Source organism: Candoia aspera, chromosome 4 (assembly GCF_035149785.1).
Source record: "Candoia aspera isolate rCanAsp1 chromosome 4, rCanAsp1.hap2, whole genome shotgun sequence".
Lineage (NCBI taxonomy): Eukaryota > Metazoa > Chordata > Lepidosauria > Squamata > Boidae > Candoia > Candoia aspera.
Window position 1 is genome coordinate 101,987,323 of NC_086156.1, and position 21,887 is coordinate 102,009,209.

Here is a 21,887-nt window from a genome sequence, read left to right on the forward strand (position 1 = left end):
AGGTGCTGGGCTAGAAACCAGGAGGCGGTGAGTTCTAGTCCTGCCTTAGACGTGAAAGCCGGCTGGGTGACCTTGGGCCAGTCCCTCTCTCTCAGCCCAACTCACCTCACAGCGTTGTTGTGGGGAAAATAGGAGGAGGAAGGAGTATTAGGTATGTTCGCCACCTTGAGTTATTTATGAAGATAATAAAGGCAGGATAAAAACTAATTAAATAAATAAATAATAATTAAGGGTATACGGTTGCCCAGTCAATCCTCTTTCTCTCCCTTTACTTTAATGCTCCATCTACAATACAGAGAACATATCAGTATACTTCATCAGATAACAATCTCTGCAAAATCATTAAAACCCACGTTAATTTCTCAAACAGTAAGAATTCACAGGAAAACATTACAAGTTCCATTTGGATATTTGAGGGAAGAAGAATCAGTTACTTGGAACCATTTGTATTTATTCTCAAATGTAATGAAGATATCAGGTAGCAATGATTCTAACCACTCCCTCCCCTTCTTATTCTTTATGTTTATAACTCTGTATGGGATCACAATACCTAAATCCAGATGTATTGCCCTTTCCAAAGTTGCATCTAGACAGAGGTCCCTATAGATCTTCCAGAAATTCATGTTTCTCCATTCAGTTTTGTAATGTATCATTTTCAAGAGCATCCAGGTTTGGAATTAGAGTTCTGGCCTTGAACATGTGGTAGATGTCTTCTATTAGTTTTACTACTAAATTGCCTTCTGTTCTCATGGCAGTGATTGAATTGGAATACTGCTTATTTTCTGATGTCGATGTCTAATGATGTCTTGCAGTTAACAACCAGCCTGCATGTATGATTATTTTTAGTGCCATTCCCAAGTCACTACTGTATATTATTTCTGCCATCTATTTTTTACACATATTTATAAATTTGTGGAAGAGAACCGTCAATCAGCAAAGTTCCTTCTCAGTGAAGAAGTCACTGCAAATTGTGTCCAACGTTAATCTGCTTTTTGGACATACAGTATGTAGAATAGTCTTCTGCTTTGATAGCAGCATAATCTGACCACTCACATTGGTTTCAAATGCTGTTCCTGTTCCTGTGACTGTTGTAAATCAGTGACCATTGTACAAGTAGAAAAATAGCAGCCATATTAAAGTAGAGGTGTCAGAGGAAAAATGTAGTATTGTTTCTGTCAGGATGACATGACAGTACTCTGCTTGAAAGGCACTGAAGGAAACATTCATCATTCACAAACTGTTGGTCAGATTTGGTCACTGGAACTAGGAAGGATGAGAAATGTTTGGAAAACTTTAGGATGTCTTCTGCCATGTTATTTGATATTGCATATCAACTTTGACTGGCTGCCATTACCAGCTAAAAGTTACAAGATGCAATTTCGGTAAGCAAACATGGTTCTAGCTATTTGTTGTTTGTCCAGTCAAAAGAGCTACTGGACATTTGCAATCTCTTTGGTGCTGAACAATTGGCTTGTGAAAATCAGTAAATAACTTGATATAGGATCAGGCTGTATCAAAACAAAGATACAAAAAAATTGAACATTGATTATTATGAATAGAACTCAGATTTAATACTTAGCAGTTGCTAGAATTCATTCATAATGGCTTCTTAACTTTTTTGCAATAAATTATTTAACTGAAGTTCCTGGATTCTTGCATGCCTGTTTAATTGGATTCGACCTAGCTTTGTCAGGGAAAAGCCTAATGTGGCTGTTGGAGAAATTCTAACCAAGATCTACTTTGCCAAAAGTCTTAACACACATGGGAAAATCCTGCATTAGCCTCCAGCACCCTCATTTCATTGCCTAAAATCCAGCAGTATCATGTCAGAAGTTGGCAAAGAATTCATATCCTGGTCTCCCTCAGGGAACCAAGTTTTGCTTTTTCCACACTTCGGATGCAACTGTAATAGATGTTCAGACATCTTTGCTGCATTAGCCGCCCATACACTCAATCTCCCAGCTAAATAGGGACAGCAATTTGCTGAACATGTACAGTAACTGACACTCTCTTGCTCAGATGGTCTAAGTCAGTGTTTCTCAGCTTTGGTAACTTTCAGATGTGTGGAATTCAACTCCCAGAATTCCCCAGCCAGCCTGGAATTCTGGGAGTTGAAGTCCACACATCTGAAAGTTGCCAAGGTTGAGAAACTCTGGTCTAGGTAATGCCCTATCTCAAGCCCAGATGCAGCTCAGTAGGTGAGAGATTGTGCTGATGGTGCCCCGAAGTTGGGCTTGGTGAGGACAATGTGGAGCAAAGGCACTTAGGGCAGGAATATCAGGCAATCTAACCTTGTTGGAGTTACAAAGGTCCCCAGTATGTGCTTAAAAGTGAAGAGTTACGTGATGCTAAGCAGTCTAGTTCTGTGGCTATCTTGAGAGGGAAAATTAAAGTGCTGTAGGAGTTGCATGAAGTACTAACATTGGGTTGTCAATTGTTTGCTGTATATGAATCTATAATTCATACAATTAAGGAGAATGAGGAAGTTACAAGAATGAGTGTAAAAGAAAAGCAACAGCAACCTTGTTTAAGGTCTCATGCATGGTAAATGCCTGAAACATAGAGAAGATGGTGCAGATGCTAAGTCGTTATTTGAATGGAGGACTGGAGCCAGAAGAAAATTCCCATCAGCTTTTTGAATAAGTTCCTGCAGTATGAGGCCCATTTGGCTGATGAGGTGATAGAAGTGCATCCTTTTATGGAACACAGCGTAAGGTTTAGAAGAGCATTGACTAGTATACTGATAGCCTTCATACGACAAACGGTCTTAACAAAGAAATACTGTATAAACAGGTGACTATTCATGCTTCCTTCAACAACAACCAAAAAAAAAGTTGAAATTCCAACAGCAGCAGCATAATGTCAGGACCCTTTCATTCTGAAGAAGGAAATTGTACTAGTCAAGCTCCTTCCATATCATATTCGTCATGTTCATCACTTTCATCACCATCAGTATGTGTGTCGTTACAGCAGTGTAGCAAATCATTGTCCAAAACATACAAAATATTCACTGAAATTTTCTTTACAAGGTTTCTTTCCTATTCTTTACTACAATATTGCTTTGTTGTTTTACTCTGATGCTATTACAGGTAGACCTCATTTAACGACTGCTGTGTGTAGCAACCATTTGAAGTTATGATGGTGCTGAAAAAGTAACTTTACGACCGTCCTTGCATTTATGACCGTCACATTTGAGCACTTTGCAACTGGTAGGTGTTTACGACCATCACAGCATCACACAGTCATGTGATTGCCATTTGTGTGCTTCACAGCTGGCTTCTGACAAGCAGAGTCAATGGAAAAGCTGGCAGTAAAACTGCAAGTCGCGGTCAAGTGATGTCTAACTTAATGATCTGCAGTGACTTGCTTAACAACCAAATGGGAAGTAATGTTGTAAGTCCTTCTCAGTTACATGCTGTTTTGCTTGGCGACCGCATTGCTTAGCGACTGAGTTGCAAATCCCAACTGTGGTTGCTAAGCGAGAACTACCTGCATTCTACTGTGTAACAGGGTTTAAAAGTCATTAAGGAACTTCAGTCATTACTTAGTTCCCCTAACACTATTTGGCCTGTAAATCCTTAAGTTTATCAACCATGAATTATCTAATTGTGAGAGTTTTCAAGAATGGAAACCTCACAGTTAGTGAGGGGTTACGACTGAAGTTGTAGTCCTAACTACAACTATGACAGAATTTTATAGAAAGTAAGATGGTGAGTGTCATGAGTAAGGATGGCGAGCAGGGGGCTCCCTTCCAGACTGTTAAGCGCATGCGTAGCACTGAGGAATTGGTGAGCCATTCCAAGAGGCACAGATCGGGACCGCCTTAACCTGCGGGGTTTATATGGCTGGGTTTTTCCCACGCTTGTTCAGTTTGTTAGGATTCCTGTTATGTATTAGCAATAAAACATTAGAGACCAGTTCCCTGTCTCAGAGTGTTTCCTGGGAGTCAGGACAGTGAGGGATGCTATAGTGTAGCCTATTTTGTGTATCACAACTGGCACAACACAGTGACTGTGTAGCTTTTAACGTGAGTCGTTTCTCCGCACAATACTTGGTCAACATTCCAATGTTTCCTGCCGTGCTATCAAAGCTCTAAGTTATTGTCATACATATTTCTATATTTACTTTGAAGACATTTCTGTTCTAATTGTGTCTTGCTTAATATAATGATGAAAAGGTAAGTGGGATTGTCATGCATGCTGTGTTTATTTGCATCAGTGTCATTAAATTCATAAATGGAAAAACATGCAAGTTACGCTGGAGTAATGAAAGAAGGTGAAAGAGGAACTATGACAAAGTGTCTGGATTCAGTCACCAGCTGAAATGGTCAGGAAGAGTTCCCAATTACAGAAAACTGCAATCGACAGACTTATATTTTACAACGTAATCATTTACCAACCACTTTAATCTCATTTCTACGTGACAGTCCCCACTCAACCAATTCCAAGTCTTTCCAAAAACATTCGAAGTATGACACTCATCAGCACTCTGATATCATTCCCTTCTTTGCCATGGAAGAAAATGAAAAGGTTTTCATTACAGAGAGGAAAAATCATTTTATGTTAAACAGCTTCTAATATACAAAGTGACTTCTGGTGAAGATGGGGGAAAAAAAAGATGGCAAAGGTATCATTAGTACCAATTACAAGCTACTAAGCAGCCTGTTTTACACTCAGAACAGCTGTTCTGCTCTTGAAATGGGCTGCTTTTGAATCCAAAATATGGCATTTTGAACGCTAAATGATTTAAATTTGAAACATTTTGCACAGCCTCTAATTAACCCTGATGCCCTTCATCTAGAATGGACAATATCTGAGGAGTTTTGATCTCAACCTTCGGAAGAATTAGGAGAGACCTTCCAGTAACGTGGGTCACACCACTGAAAAGGGAGTGGGGACTGGATTCTTTGGGCCCAAAACTTTTGGGTTTTTAAGAGCAGGATGGGAACTGTTTGCTGTTGGCATTCCCATCCTTCATTTTCAGGGAAGCGGGGAAGGGGCTGAAACAAATTGCACCACTGAAATTTGACATGTGTTGGTAAAGTCCTATGGCATGATCCTGGGGTGATGGGGGTTGCTTATGTCCAGCAGGCCACAGGTTACACACTCCTGATAGATATCACATGACATATTATGGAGTTCTTGGTGCTCTCTGAGCGTGGTTGTTTGCTTGCAGACATTTCTTGCTGAGACGGGCAGCTATAGAAATGGAATAAAATAAAATAAAATAAACAAATACATTTCATTACCCAACCAGGTAATATCATCAGTTTGTGAGTGACTGTGGGATTTGCTGCCTGTTTAAGACCCAGTAGCCCAAGAAATAAAAACAGGGATCATCTATCACATACAATGCAAGGACTGCAAGCACCACTAGTAGGACAGACGGGCAGAAGACGGCAGCGCACATCCACGAACACCGGCTAGCTGTCAGGAGACATGACGACGACGACAGCCCCTTGATCTCACAACACATGGACGAACTCAACCACAGTTTCAACTGGGAGACTATTAGCATCTTAGGCCAAGCCAAATCCAAAAAGGCTAGGGAATTCGTGGATGCTTGGCGTTCAGACAAATACATGCCATTCAAAAGATGCAAGAAAAAACCTAGGAAGGAAACAAAAACACAAGAACGTTCTGCCAAGTGTCCAGGCAGTGATCAGGTGCCCAGACAATTGGTTCTTTTAGATCCAGAGACAGTAAGCACACCAGTGAATAAAGAGATCTGAAGCTTTATTATTCACGTAAGCAAAGAGATTTAAACAGAAACACAGTTTAAGCAGATTAAACAGAAACATAAAAAGCATGACATAAAGAAAGAAAAATCATAGCATAGCAAGCAAGATGATACCCGATCTCCCATCGGCTGTCAGGAGCCCCTTAATAACGACAGTGGAGATACCCTGGGGCAGCTCCATTTCCAGATTACTCAGCCCTAAGTCTGTGCAGAAGCTCCCCAGGCCAATTTTGCCCACAGTACCCGGTACCAGGGTCTGTGGCCCAGCTCCCAACTCCAGAGGCAACCCTAAGGTTTTTATCAAACTTTGGCCCCAAAACCTCATGACTCTGTTTCCATGGTACCAAGACTGCAGGATCTGTCTGGACTGGATGGTTCCCAGGATCTGGAGCCCTGGTTATGACATAATCCAAGAGCTCTACCGATAAGATAGAGCTAACTTAAACTATTCTGGGGTTTTCTCTTCTCTCTGCTTTTCAAGCAAGAGTGAAAAACATGCAGGTTAAACATAGCTCAGAATGAACTCTAAACTTCTATAATTTTCTTAATATGAAGGAGAAATCAAAATACTGTATGTCACTTGAACTCCTCAGAATACAATGGTCTTCCGCATTGCCACTACACTCCACCCCTGACATATTTTAATTTCCCTTCATATTTTTTTTATTTTTATGAATTCCAAGTTTCCAAGTACAATCTTAACTTTAATATACAGAACAAAAATAGGAAACTAACTATTAGATGCCCCCTCAGGGCTGGTTAGGTGGACTAAATAATGTGGTACTTGCCTAAACAGGATTCTATATGACAATCTTTTAGCTTTAGCTAGTGATACACAGACACAGACACACAGACACATACATACATACAGTGTAGTTGTATGTATGTGTATGTGTGTATATACAGTATGTGTGTGTGTGTGTGTGTGTTTGCTTACTACATAGCTGAGTACAACAAAACGTTGTTTATTTGTTCAGTTACTTCCGACTCTTCCTGACTTCATGGACCAGCCCACGCCAGAGCTTCCTGTCGGTCGTCAACACCCCCAGCTCCCCCAGGGACGAGTCCGTCACCTCTGGAATATCATCCATCCACCTTGCCCTTGGTCGGCCCCCCTTCCTTTTCCCCTCCTCTCCCCCCAGCATCAGCATCTTCTCCAGGGTGTCCTGTCTTCTCATTATGTGGCCAAAGTATTTCAGTTTTGCCTTTAACATCATTCCCTCAAGTGAGCAGTCTGGCTTTATTTCCTGGAGGATGGACTGGTTTGATCTTCTTGCAGTCTGAGGCACTCTCAGAATTTTCCTCCAACACCACAGTTCCAAAGCATCCATCTTCCTTCTCTCAGCCTTCCTTATGGTCCAGCTCTTGCAGCCATATCTTACTATGGGGAACACCATTGCTTTAACTATGCGGACCTTTGTTGTCAGTGTGATGTCTCTGCTCTTAACTATTTTATCGAGATTTGTCATTGCTATTCTCCCAAGGATTAAATGTCTTCTGATTTCCTGACTGCAGTCAGCATCTGCAGTAATCTTCACACCTAGAAATACAAAGTCTGTCACTGCCTCTACGTTTTCTCCCTCTATTTGCCAGTTATCAATCAAGCTGGCTGCCATAATCTTGGTTTTTTTGAGGTTTAGCTGCAAGCCAGCTTTTGCACTTTCTTCTTTCACCTTCATCATAAGGCTCCTCAGTTCCTCTTCACTTTCAGCCATCTAAGTAGTATCATCTGCATATCTAAGATTGTTAATGTTTCTTCCAGTGGTTTTAACTCCAGTCTTGGATTCCTCAAGCCCAGCATGTTGCATGATGTGTTCTGCATACAAGTTGAATAGGTAGGGTGAGAGTATACAACCCTGCCGTAATCCTTTCCCAATCTTAAACCAGTCCGTTGTTCCGTGGTCTGTTCTTACCGTTGCTACTTGGTCATTATACAGATTCCTCAGGAGGCATACAAGATGACTTGGTATCCCCATACCGCTAAGAACTTGCCACAATTTGTTATGGTCCACACAGTCAAAGGCTTTAGAATAGTCAATAAAACAGAAATAGATGTTTTTCTGAAACTCCCTGGCTTTTTCCATTATCCAGCGGATATTGGCAATTTGGTCCCTAGTTCCTCTGCCTTTTCTAAACCCAGCTTGTACATTTGGCAATTCTCGCTCCATGAATTGCTGAAGTCTACCTTGCAGGATCTTGAGCATTACCTTACTGGCATGTGACATGAGTTCCACTGTTCGATAGTTTGAACATTCTTTAGTGTTTCCCTTTTTTGGTATGGGGATATAAGTTGATTTTTTCCAATCTGATGGCCGTTCTTGGGTTTTCCAAATTTGCTGGCATATGGCATGCATTACCTTGACAGCATCATCTCGCAAGATTTTGAACAATTCAGCTGGGATGCCGTCGTCTCCTGCTGCCTTGTTATTAGCAATGCTTCTTAAGGCCCATTCAACCTCACTCTTCAGGATGTCTGGCTCTAGCTCACTGACCACACCGTCAAAGCTATCCCCGATATTGTTATCCTTCCTATACAGGTCTTCCGTATATTCTTGCCACCTTTTCTTGATCTCTTCTTCTTCTGTTAGGTCCTTGCCATCTTTGTTTTTGATCATACCCATTTTGGCCTGGAATTTACCTCCGATGTTTCTAATTTTCTGGAAGAGGTCTCTTGTCCTTCCTATTTTATTGTCTTCTTCCACTTCTGCGCATTGCTTTTTAAAAAATAATTCCTTATCTCTTCTGGCTAACCTCTGGAATTTTGCATTTAATTGGGCATATCTCCCCCTATCACTGTTGCCTTTTGCTTTCCTTCTTTCTTGGGCTACTTCTAATGTCTCAGCAGACAGCCATTTTGCCTTCTTGGTTTTCTCTTTCTTTGGGATGTATTTTGTTGCCACCTCCTGAACAATGTTGCGAACTTCTGTCCATAGTTCTTCCGGGACCCTATCTACTAAGTCCAGTCCCTTAAATCTATTCTTCACCTCCACTGCATATTCCTTAGGAATATTAGTGAGCTCATATCTAGTTGATCTGTGGGTCTTCCCTAATCTCTTTAGTCTGATCCTAAATTGTGCAATAAGAAGTTCATGATCTGAACTACAGTCAGCTCCAGGTCTTGTTTTTACTGACTGTATAGATGTCCGCCACCTTTGGCTGCAAAGGATGTAGTCAATCTGATTTCGGTGTTGTCCATCTGGTGAAGTCCATGTATAAAGCCGTCTCTTAGGTTGTTGGTAGAGAGTGTTTGTTATGCAGAGTGAGTTGTCTTGGCAAAATTCTATCAGCCTATGTCCTGCTTCGTTTTGTTCTCCCAGGCCATGCTTACCTGTAATTCCAGGTGTCATTTGACTGCCCACCTTAGCATTCCAGTCTCCTGTGATGAAAATAACATCTCTTTTAGGCGTGTTGTCCAGTAGGTGCTGCAGATCCTCATAGAACTGCTCTACTTCAGCTTCTTCAGCATCTGTGGTTGGGGCATATATTTTGATCACTGTGATGTTAGATGGCTTGCCCTGAATTCGAACTGAGATCATTCCATCGTTTTTTGGATTGTATCCAAGCACTGCTTTAGCCACTTTACTATTAATTATGAAGGCTACTCCATTTCTTCTATGGTCCTCTTGTCCACAGTAGTAGATCTGGTGGTCATCTGATGTGAAGTGGCCCATACCAGTCCATTTCAGTTCACTGACGCCCAAAATGCCTATCTTTAATCTTGACATTTCACCAGTAACCACATCCAGTTTGCCCTGGCTCATAGATCTTACATTCCAGGTTCCAATGGTGTGTTGATCCTTAGAACATTGGATTCGCCGTTCACCACCAGCACCCTCGGCTGCTAGCCGTCCTTTCGGCTTTGAGCTAGCTGCGTCATCACATCTGAGGCTAGTTGAATTCATCCTCTGTTCCTCCCAGGTAGCATTTCGACCATCTTCCGACCTGGGGGTCTCATCTTCCGATGGTATACCGACATATCTCTGGTTGTACTGATCCATTGAGTTTTCACGGCAAGAATACTGGGGTGGGTTGCCATTACCTTCCCCAGGGATCGCATTTAGTCTGGCCTCTCTGTCATGACCTTCCCGTCTTGGGTGGCCCTTCAGTTTAGCTCAAGGCGTTATTGAGGTGCTCAAGCTCCAGCACCACGACAAGGTAACGATCCTTTGCTGAAGACAACAAAACATATACACGTACATAATAAAAGTGAACATGCAACAATTATACAAAGAAACATCAAAACTTTTTTCCACCACACTCCCATCCTGAAAACACTTTATTAAGCTCCTCCAGCGATTTCTGAGTGTACGATGTCATTGCTCTGCTTTCTTAAACTGGGGATGCAGGATGAACAAAGAGGTTTTCTGCTTAATGGCACATGTTCTTGAGCAGCTGTTAGCACATCAAGGGCCCCGATTTACTGCTGATAGGACATCAAGGACTCTAAAATAAAATCTAAAAATTCATATATTTTAGTCATAACATGTTCCACTAACAAAGGGGTATTAAAGATAGCTCTTAGTTTCCAAAAACACTGCTTTTCTCCATTTATCCTTTCTGTCATAAAAATCCTCATCACTATCATGAAAAACTTATCACTGGTTAAATAAAATTTTAAAAAACATACTTCTCCAACTTCTTTCTAAAAAGGTCCAGCTGATAATAATCATACCTTAATAAAGACTTTATATGCAATTGAAATCCACCATGTCAATTTATTGGTAAAGCAGGACAAATCCAACAATTATAAAGATCATTTATTGTAAGGATTGCCTACCCTAATAGACTCAGACTCACAAGCAGGAACTTAATGATATCTGATTTATTAAAGAATAGTATGCAAATACAGAGAAAGCTGAGAATGAGCAAAACGCGCCAAATACAAACTAAAAAACCCTCGGCTCAAACGTAATCCCTCCCCTCGCCCTGCCGTTGCAAACTCCCCCCCCCCCCCCAGGTGCTGGTAACCGTTGCTGCTGATGTCCTGGGAAAGGAACCTTGAACACACAAGATAACCCAAACACATTCCAATCCAGCTGCCAACATATAACAATCCCACGAGATGGAATCCTCCTCCCCTCCCAGACGAAACACGCATCAGCCAAATGACATGCGAAACGTTACGATGTAACGGTAACATTGGAACTGTGAACATGACAGAGGAATTTTCACGCTAGATGTCTTTGTGACCCCAATGATCCTCAGCAGCTACTGCAACTGAAGATATACGGCAGGCTCAAAAAGATGCTCACCTAGGAGATAGAAGGTAATTAGAAGCAATGACAGGTTTGCTGCTAGCACTTTTATCCTTGCCAGCTTGCCTTTGAAGTATTCGGTACCACTTGGTGTGTGTGTGTGTGTGTGTGTGTGTATAAATCCACCCTAACCCTTTAAGGTATTATCTTTTGACCCATCTATCTCTCTTACTGGGCAAATCTTAGGTTTTTCCAGAATTAGCTGGGCAATTTGATTTTCTCTCTCAACAAACACACAGCTGTCCCCTCCTATTACGTAGGACAGCCTGAAAGCACGTTGACTGCCTCTGGCAAGGTACTCTTAGAAAGCATATCCCTGGAAGGGAAACAGAGTGCATTTAAATGGAATTATGCCAGATATTTTAAAAGCTGGATGTTTGCAGCTCAGCATTTTTCTTTTGTTTTGGGAAGATGTTCAATCAGTAAACGAGTATATCAAGATTTTTATGCATACCAATTCTTAATGAAAGACAGATTGGACACAGATCAGTTCCAGCAAAATCATAACAGCTTTCAGCACAGTGTCAAACAGGAATAGTCACACTGGACATGTACAATTGAAAACAAGAATGCTAATGGAAGAACATGCAATATTAATTATATTTTGCTGTGCTGATTGAAATTTACATGCACTGCATGCCTTTTGTTTCTCAACAATGAAATGTGCGAGCATGGGTATCTTTCCTTGGAGATAGTTGATCTGTTACTGACAAAATGTACAGATAGTCCTCACTTAACAACCATTCCTTCAGTGATTGTTCAGAGTTACGAAGTTGCTGAAAAAAACGACTTACAACTGGTCCTCACACTTACAGCTATCACAGCATGCCCACGGTCACATGATCACAATTTGGGCACTTGGCAACCGGTTCACATTTATGAGCGTTGCAGTGTCTCGTGGTCACATGATCGCCATTTTCGACCTTCCTGGCTGGCTTCCAGCAAACAAAATCAATGGGGAATTGTGTGATTCACTTAATGATCATGTGGTTCGCTTAATGCCCATGGTGATTCGCTTAACGACATTGCAAAAAAGGTCATAAAATCGGCTCCAGTCCCAATTGTGGTCATTAAGTGAGGACTACCTATAATGAAAATGGATTTTTCTTCTCTTGCTTGCTCTTCTCTGAAAAAAGCTTACAATGATTAACATGCAGAATAGCTAATCTGGCAGAAGAAATCATCCTATGGCACGAGAGACAAAACTACATTGGTAAAGCAGGACAAATCCAACAATCATAAAGATCATTTATTGAGGAATTTTCACGCTAGATGTCTTTGTGACCCCAATGATCCTCAGCAGCTACTGCAACTGAAGATATACGGCAGGCTCAAAAAGATGCTCACCTAGGAAATAGAAGGTAATTAGAAGCAATGACAGGTTTGCTGCTAGCACTTTTATCCTTGCCAGCTTGCCTTTGAAGTATTTGGTACCACTTGGTGTGTGTGTGTGTGTGTGTGCATGCTTTGACCTGCATTGCTCAAGTCAAAGATGATGGTACCACGAGACCATCAATTTCTATTGGACAAGGATTTTTAACAGCAGTAAGATCCCTATGCGCAGAGTTAAGATTTATAAAACTCCATTTATCTTTACCCCAGTTTCACTGCATCCCCAGTCAGATAGGCCCAAGAAGGACAGACTTTTCTACCAATCCTGACTGAGTCTAGTGCTTCCGTCCTATTGGGATGACAATCCTTGATCAGCTTTTCAGCATCACTTCATGAGGCCCCATCTCACCCCCTTGCACAGATAACGTGCATCTTGGATCCTAGGGATAAAACCGAGGTGTTATTTCCTGTGTTGTCTTCAGAAATGCAAATCACCAGAGGGTTCAGGCTCGGACATGAAAGGCAATAAAACTTCTGCTCTTCGAATAATTACTTTTTATTGAAGAATGAAATCCTAACAGGATTTAAAATCAGGACTGTGACATTGTAGCCCAAAAGTCATTCTTTTAAGAAGGGTGTTAAATACAAGGCACGTTCAGTGTAAAAGCAGCTCTTATTCCCGTATTAATCTGAGCAGAAGCACAGATTAAAGCATTACAAGGCTACGGCTATAACTGTTTCCACGCTCAGCTTTTGCCTCTGCCTTCCAGGCAGAATCTAGTTTCAGTGTCAATTCTCTTACTTGTGTAACTCAAGATGTGGATTCATGCACACATCTTGCCAATTCTTCTATCATTACACAAATCTGAATCAAAGGGAGGCTCATTTTCTTTTCAAAGACACGTCCTCATTTCCTGCAACACCTAGGTGTATCATAATGAAAATCAATTAAATTCAAACTCTTGTTAAGAGTGTGAGGCATTCATGCTGTTACAGAAATACATGCCGGAACTCTTTCCCAGTTGTTTATTTATTTATGTATTGGTTTATTAATTGCTAGAGTTGTTATATCCTGTCTTTCTTCCAGGAACTCAAGTTTATTTATGCAGTACTGTATTTCATCCTCCTCCATTTCTCAACCGCACAAAGTCTCTGGGCCTTCCGCGGGAGTTGGGTCCCCCAATTCACCATAGAGCACTAATAACGGCTGAAGTGTTTGAATTTTCTTTTGCTACGTGAAGGGCTTTTTTGACAGCTATTATTTGATTCCAGCCTGTCTCCCTCCCTGGCCCATAATGTGATATGAGGTAGTCTGGGCTGAGAAAGTATGATTGGCCCACTAAGTGAGTTTCCAGGGCAGATGATGGGCATGAACCCAAGTCTTCTAGGCTCCAATTAAGCTACATCACCTTTTCATGATTCCATATTCTCAAAAATGTCTTCTCCATCCTCTCTCTCAGTCTCGCTCTCTTTCTATATAATTATCATCAGAAAGGACACAAAAGATTGGCAATATTAAACAATGTCAAAACTGGTGCTAGCATGGTTGATTACTGAATGCTCTATCATTGTGGCAAATGGCCTAACCTTTCCTGCTTTAGTGAGTGTTACATGGTTGACTTGGATATTTTACTGTATTCTGTTTGAGGTCAGCTGCTGAAACTTGCTTTGCATAAATAAATGAAAAATGGGCAAAGGGGACAAAGGCTGTTCTGTGTTTAACGTGCATTCACGGAAGAAACATAGAAGGTGTTTTGAGAATAACTTGTAAGGGATGGATTCAGTATTTAATTACCACTCCTGGACTGATTACTGATTACTGATTACTGCTCTCTTCTTTGTAGCCCATTGATAGAATTTTTATTTCAGCTTTGCAAGGTTTAGGCCATAATACGTGTGCAGTTCTGCTTAACATTATTCCATCTTGTACTTGCAAGTTGGCAGATGCTACTTACATAATAACATTGCTGGAAAAGAAGTCATGTGCGTGTCTCATTTTCAAGGAAACAAAAAGAATGCAGAAAATAAAAGGGATGAGCCTTTTTAAAAACCACAAAGGTTATGGATAATCAAAACGGAAGAAAATGGAATGCAACTATCAGTGCCACTTGGTAGGCCAGACCAGGAAATCAGCTCTACAAGGAGGCTAAAACTACTTTTATTGAGATGAGTTATAATAACAGAGTCTTGCCAGTTTGATTGGGCTGGACCTCCTCCTTGTTCTTATAGTTCACTGATTTTTTTTCCAGCCCAGGAAAAACAAATCTCTTGAGTAGAACCCACAGCTGGCTAGCAATTCAAAAATGTGGCCCTATAGTGCAGAGAGAGAGAGAGAGAGAGAACCACCAAGTTTTGAACAGTTTACAGAAAGTCATGAAGGTAAGAGCAGTACAAATCGGTGGGAGCAGGGGCTGCCACTGAGAAGATATGCTTCCTGGGTCACACGAGATGATATTGGTTGATAGTTGAGACCCAACACACGCCCATTCAGCCTGATCTTATCAGACAGGTGGAAATATACAGGTTATTGAAAGGCTTCCACCATTTTAGAGGCAACACGTCATCCATCAGAATTGTGTTGACCTAATTGTAAAGGGGGATGTTGTCAGATTGTTCCTTGTTTTAGTGTTGCATGCCATAATCTTTTTTATTCTAAGCCAGTGTTTCTCAACCTTGGCAACTTCAAGCTGTGTGGACTTCAACTCCCAGAATTGGCTCAGGGGATTCTGGGAGTTGAAGTCCACACAGCTTGAAGTTGCCAAGGTTGAGAAACACTATTCTAGGCCAAGAACTTTGGCTTTAGGCCTGCTCTCTAATATGCTCCATCTATTCAACAGCAATACGACTGATTTCTCTAGATAGGGTCTCAATTGTGTGCATGTTGCAATTTCAACTTCTAAGTTCTTGAATTTTACATTGCCCCAAATTTGAACTAGATCTAGAGTTTTCCAGTAGAAAAAGATACTCATTCAACACAGGATTGATTTAACATCCTTTCCTAACAATCTCTGCCAAGAAAAGAGCTGAAGAGCGTTTAGAAGAGAACAACTAAAAAGGATGCTTGTAGTACATTGTAGGTTTTTAAAAAGAAAATTACATTATTATGGTTACTTCAAAGCCATCAGATCAAATGAATGCTGACCTCACGGAGTAAGCAAGATACAGGTGATGTAATATGGAAAGCTGGTTTTGTTACACAAGTAATTAGCAGTGGGAAAATTTTAAAAGGTATTTCTGGATGACCTCCTGATAATGTTAATAGTCAAATGTAGTTATTCCAGCTTTTCCTCCTGAACGGGTTTTTTCTTCCTTCTGGAAAGAAAAAGAACTAATGATGGGAGACTTCCAAACAGAAAATACAACTATTTGGACTTTCTGTATAATTCCATCAATGAGGCAATACTGGCTGTTTCATACATGTCTTATTTGGAAATCCGCCCCCCGCAAAAAAACCAGATTGTTTGGGATCATCACAGTTGCCGTAGAAAGGAATTGGCTTGAGTTTTGTGGACCCCAAAAGATAAGAAAGCTATCAAATGGTGTTACTGGAAAGCTGCAGAGCAAATATAGGAAACCTTCAGGATGTGAGATTCCTATTCTTCACTACTGTAGGTAGTTTGAAAACTTTGAAGCAGAAGAAATGAATTGAGTGATAACATGTTTACACTAGCTAAATGGCCAATTCTGAGCAAAGCTGATGGGAATTGCAGTTCAGCATGTCTGAACTGCACCAAACAGGGATTCAGCCACTTGATCTGCTTTTTCTGTTCACCACAGTGGAAGCTGCTGTATCACTGACAACATTCTTCCATTGAGAATTGCCCACAAAGGGAAATTAGTCTTGCAATTATTCAACACCACTTGTTTATGAGACCTTGAAGTCATGGTGATACTTTGCATCAGCACTGTTGTTTGCATTGTTGGACAACATATCTTTCTTGCACTCTCCACTGTAATATTAATTTCTGAACAAAATTTAACCCTGGATTTTTGCCATGCTGCTTACCATGCCTGTTCATCCCCCTGATGTTTTGTGTTCTTCAGGCTTTACCTGTTGATGAGAAAACAGGCCAGACCAGGCCTACCTGATCTCTGAAAAACAGGTAATCTGGAAGGAAGTGGGTTTTTTTTTACAAGTTTCATGTGTTTTGAATTTTGTAATTATGGGCAGTTACAAAACTTCTACCTGCATTAGTTCAATCTTTAGGAGAAAGTATGAGTTGGTTATTTACTGTGAGATCCCACTTCTACTCTGCTTAAATAGCACAGGAGGTAGTCCTTGCTTAACAATCACAATTGGGACCGGAATTTTGGTCGCTAAGCAATGTGATTGTAAGCACATCTGACCCAATTTTACAAGCATTTTTGCAGTGGTCATTAAGCAAATCACATGGTTCTTAAACAAACTAGGTGGTTGTTAAGCAAATCACACAGTTCTCCATTGATTTTGCTTGCCAAAAGCCAGCTGGGAAGGTTGAAAATGGCAATCATGTGACCATGGGACACTGCAATGGTCATAAATGCGAACTGGTTGCCAAGCACCCAAATCACAATCAGGTGACTGGGAGGACACTGTGACGGTCGTAAGTGCGAGGACTGATCACAACTTGGGTTTTAGCACTGTTGTAAGTCCCAACCATCTCTAAACAAATGGTTGTTAAGTGAGGACTACCTGCACCCCTTTTAAAAACACAGATTTCACAATCTTCACATGCTTTTCTCTCTTCCTTCTTGGATTTGTCCAGAACATGTTCCATGACTGACACCTATTATGAAATTTAACACTTCCAGTAAAAATGTAGCCATTTATATATTTTAAATCTCAATTAATTTTTTTTAAAAATGACCTCATGAAGGAAGATGGAAAGTGGCAAGGAAAGAATAAGGAATACTGTACTTGAAAATGCAGAATTTGAAAAGGCAAGTTCTTTGGGGCAGCTAGCTGAAGGATTTCTTGTCACCGTTTATGCATGTCACTGGTGGCACTGGGAAACCTTCTTAAGTCTTAAGAGAAGGTAGGACAGGCAAACCATCACATTGACAATGGCCGTGAAGATCAATCCCCACAAGGCCACCTGCTTGTCCACTTGGCCCAGCATGACACACTCGAGGGTTGGGGGGCAGGCTCGTCCTCCTAGCTGGCACCGAAAGGTCGTTTCAGAAACCAATGGAATCTGCAGAGCAATTACAATCCAGAGGAAGCCCGACTCCATTACCAGGAGAAGAATCACTGAAAAAGCAAAGGCCACTAAGCGCCACGTAGAAGATGTCTTGGCATCTGATGGAGCTGCCTTTCTTTCTAAGGTGGCTTCTCTGGGAGATGGGTGTGGTCTTGCAGCCATGCCGAAGCCAGCCTCCAGGCCATGACTGACACCACAAGGATTTGTTTGCTCTTCTTCTGCTGCGCTTGCTGCTTTTTTCTGGTGCTTGGATGCAACCCTTACGAGCCCCATAAGCCCCACTGGGAATAGGCCAAGTAAAAAACCAAGCCCCCACACTGAAGAAACAGCAGAAGAGAAGTGCTGGTTGAAGCAGAGAGCTTTGCAGAAAGGCTGAAGATGTTCCTCCACGGTTGTCTTCGTCCAGTTACAGGCCAGGTCTGCCTTTGCAGAGGACCAGGGGTCATTGGCAAAGAGGAGGGCCACCAGGCGTAGGCCCAAGAGGAGATACCATGGTGCCATGCCAAGACCACCAGGTTTTCCTCCAGGGAGCATCATAGTTGGCTGAAAGAGTCGGGCCAGACCCGTAACCAAAGCCGCCATCTATGGAGAAAAGGGAAGGGATAAGGGAGAGATAAGTCTCATTAAGAAGGCCATTTCTCCTTCCTTCCTTCCTTCCTCCCTCCCTCCCTTTGCCTCTCCTGCACTTCAGCTTCACAATGGAAAGAACTTCATTGGGGTTCAGCAAATGGAATTGTCTCCAAATATTTGGAAAAACTCCACTTGTTGAATTTGTGCCTCATACAGTTATTTGAGGAACAGAAACCCTAGGAAAGAAGAAGTGCTAAGGACCAAGCAGGGGCTTGAATGAACACTTCTGCTTCTCTTCTTCTCTTGTTTTGCTTCAGCCAGTTTCCTCCCCCCTGACCCTAACCAACTTCCCAAACATTGATCCTGATTTGCAATTTAGTAAAGACAGCATCCCATCCTTCATCTTGACTCTGCGGGACACCCAGTGGTACGATCCCTTCCCTCTCTGCTCAGCCTGTAGAGATGGCCATTTTCACACATAACCAATGTTTCTACCTCCCAATCCCAACTCCCAAAGAATTGGAATCAACTCTTAATTCTTTTCATAGTTACTGACTTCTGTTGAGCACTGTCATATCGGCATGTTTGTGAATCTATTCATGGAGAAAACCAGGAGCTAATCATGCTCCCCTGTTTCCCATCAACTGACCAAAAGGAGAGTGGAAAAAACATTATCCAATCACTGCACCATCCCCTGAGCTACCACTATATGTAAAGTAACAAATCCACCTCAACTCCCTCTCTACGCAAGAAGAAAGAACATAAATGGTTAGTCCTTCCCCAACACCACATTTTACAGAACAGGGGTCTGTGCGCATTTGTCTGGTAGTTTCCGAAAAGATCTGAGAGGCTGGTGTGACTGGAAGTTATGTGAGGGAAGGTTAATGGTAAAATGTGTAAACAGAAGTACCAAAATCTCTGCAAAGGTTCGTTCATCTGTTGCATTTAAAAAAAAAAATCTTGTGAAACTGGAGTTAGCAAAGGTGAACTATTAATTTATGGCTAGAGATCAAGAGAAGAAAAATGTGCAAGAGGAAGCAAGTTATACAGGAAGATTAGCGGTAATATTGTTGTTGGGAAAATAGGAGGAGGAAGGAGTATTAGGTTCACCACCTTGAGTTATTCATAAAAATAATAAAGGCCGGATAGAAAAATAAATAAATAAATATTCTGACAGGTTTATACTATAGGGATGGGATGGGATATAAAGCAATCATTCGGCAACATTAGGACTCCATCATCTGGAAGGACAGATTACAGTAGTCCTCATTCCAAGCTTTTCCTACTCAGCCTAGGAACCAGCCTTCCCCTTTCCTAGAAAACAAGGTTATATCTGTTTTTGTCTTTCTGACCCGGTGCTCTGGGAGAGGCCATCAGTCCTGCAACCTGAGACGCAAAATGAGGGCCTGAACCTCTGGGCATGGGCTGATTGCATGTTGTTCTCCTGCAAATATGCAGCGACACTCTTGACAACAGACGTTCTTACTTCCAACATGTCTTTCCACAGACCTTAGCTTCTTTTCTCTCCTCTTCCGCCATCTGGTGGCCATAACGGTGCACGGCCGTTGTCCTATCTACCGGGGAACGAGCCTAGTTGCGGGATTGTCCCCATCCTCTTACCTCCCTTTCAGGAGTCGTTTTGAGGCTTTCTTAGGACCCAGGTGGCAGGCATTTGTTTGAGCGGTTTCCTTCTTTTTCTCTAGTGAACAGGTTAAGTGCCTAGGAGAAAAGGTCTAAAAACTCATTCTAAGAAATGGAATGAAATAAAATAACATCTGTTACGCGGAACTTTTCAGCATCTGCCTGACTGCAGTTGAATCAGTGAGCCATGTTTTATTTCATTGTCCTCTTTATTGCGCTTGGCATGCATTGCTCTTAACCCCACTTGTTACACATTGTGTGGGCTGGTCTGAAACTAAAGTAATTTGCTCTTTTACCTGCTGACTTCTCCACTGAAATGACCAGGAATGAAGTGAAGTTTTCCTCAATTGCCATTGCTATCAGAAAGCTCTGCATTTGATTCTTATACTGCAGTGTTTCTCAACCTTGTCAACTTTAAGATGTGTGGACTTCGGCCCCAAGAATTTCCCAGTCAGCCATGTCCTTCCATCATGACAGATGATGATCTGTCCTTCCAGATGATGGAGTCCTAATGTTGCCGAATGAAAAGACAATCAGTTTTTTAGCTGCCAAATTTGCTGAATTTTACATTGGACCCAAAAAGTGGTATCTTCCACTTGTGGAGACACCTTCTCCACTTTTACACTGCCTTTTTCTTCCTTGCTTCAAATAATAGTGAAGTGGAGATGATGAATGAACTGCCCAGGGCTTTGTAGTGCTAGGAGCTGTTTATGTGGAAGGACCCAAAATGGGACTATTGCAACTTTTCCATTTTAATGGATTTCCTTTCTTCCCTCCTCCTCTTCCTTCTCCTCCTTTTAAGACAAAATAAATAGAAATACAGGCAGATTGCAAGTAGTCTAGACCTGTTTCCCACTAAAGAGAGAAAGTGATAGAGAGAAGAAAAGCAGCCACTTTATAGGATTAAAACTTCTGAGCAGGATTTAGGAGAGATTTCAGGGCAGAGCTGTGCTTTTTGGTTTGTTTGTTTGTTTGTTTGTGGATAATCCCAAAATTCATAACAGTGCCCATAAGCAACCCAACTTTCTTACCTTCGACACCTTCAACCAGGAGAGGAACTCTGGGTCAGCAAGGATCTCCTTGGATTACAACATGTATGTGAAGTACTTCTCTTTAGCTTCCCTCTTCCTGTCCTCCGTTTTTGTATCCTGCATCCAACAATTCTCTTAATATCCAATCCAGCATTTTATATCATGAAATTTCCCTGCCTCTGGAGGGTCAAGTTTTTAGTTTTTACCTTTTTCTCTAGTCTGTCCTCAAATGTCTTTCCTTCCAGCTCCTTAGACTTCTTCACTTTCTTGGGCTGGCCATCTGTCTGGTGCATCGATGCAGAAAAAGAGGCATTTAGTTTCGTTCCACATCATCAGAAACGCCCCATATAAGAAGGGCCAGGAGGTGAGAAGTGGAAAGCTGAATTGAAACTCACTCCTCCAAGTGAGAAGAGCTGCTGACTCCATCCAGCTGCACAAAGACTGTTGCCACTTCCCCACACAGAGGCACGAACAAAGCACAATGCACATTCATTCATTGGACACCCCCTCCCCTTGTTAGCCTTTATATTCTCTGTTTTTTCATAAATGGCCTTTACATCTGCCCAGTCTGTGTGTCCGGAGGTGAAAGGAGGGAGCTACAGAGCCTGGGGAATCCGTTCCCCTCCCTTTCACAGAGGCTTCCAGGGAACTGATTCAGGACAAAGTTTCTAACAAAGCAAGCTGTGCCACGTTTCACAGAATAACTGCTGCAAGTCCCAATCACTGCAGGCAAGGATGCAACCCAGATATGGTGGGTGATGTGGGCATATCACCTCCCCTTGAACTAAAGGTGGGTTTATTAGTTTCATGTCAGAATCTACATTCTGCCACATTGAAATGATGAAAAATGCATGACTGATGGTGTTGTGGCAGATATTGGAACACAAACGGCGTGATGAGGTCACCACGTGCTTGTCATTTTCAGCTCTGCAGGCAGAGAAAATCTGGATTTCTTCATGCAAGCCAGTCCTTGCAAGCGGTTGGCTCTGGCCCACCTCCAAGCCCCCATTCCAAATACACGCCATGTGAAAGGAAGAACTCCTGATCAGGAGCCACGGCCTATACGCTGTGTGTGGATAGCACAGTGTCAGCTCTCTGTCCTAAAAACCTTGGTCCAGGTTCTGTCACAAAGCCATAAG

The 21,887-nt window shown here is 41.8% G+C and overlaps 1 protein-coding gene across 1 annotated transcript; it reads right to left on the bottom strand.

Annotated features, from left to right (window-relative positions):
* Positions 1 to 17,056: 17,056 nt before the first annotated feature.
* Positions 17,057 to 20,994, bottom strand: LOC134497405 (uncharacterized). Its single transcript, XM_063303060.1, has 2 exons — positions 20,749 to 20,994; positions 17,057 to 18,088 (listed from the first exon to the last, which is right to left on the bottom strand). Exon 2 carries the CDS (start codon positions 18,086 to 18,088, stop codon positions 17,300 to 17,302), a length of 789 nt encoding a protein of 262 aa, XP_063159130.1. The 5' UTR covers positions 20,749 to 20,994; the 3' UTR covers positions 17,057 to 17,299.
* Between the last annotated feature and the right edge of the window lie 893 nt (positions 20,995 to 21,887).

Excerpts from the sequence above, each read along its gene's own strand:
- LOC134497405 (XM_063303060.1), bottom strand. The coding sequence starts at position 18,088 with ATGGCGGCTTTGGTTACGGGTCTGGCCCGACTCTTTCAGCCAACTATG.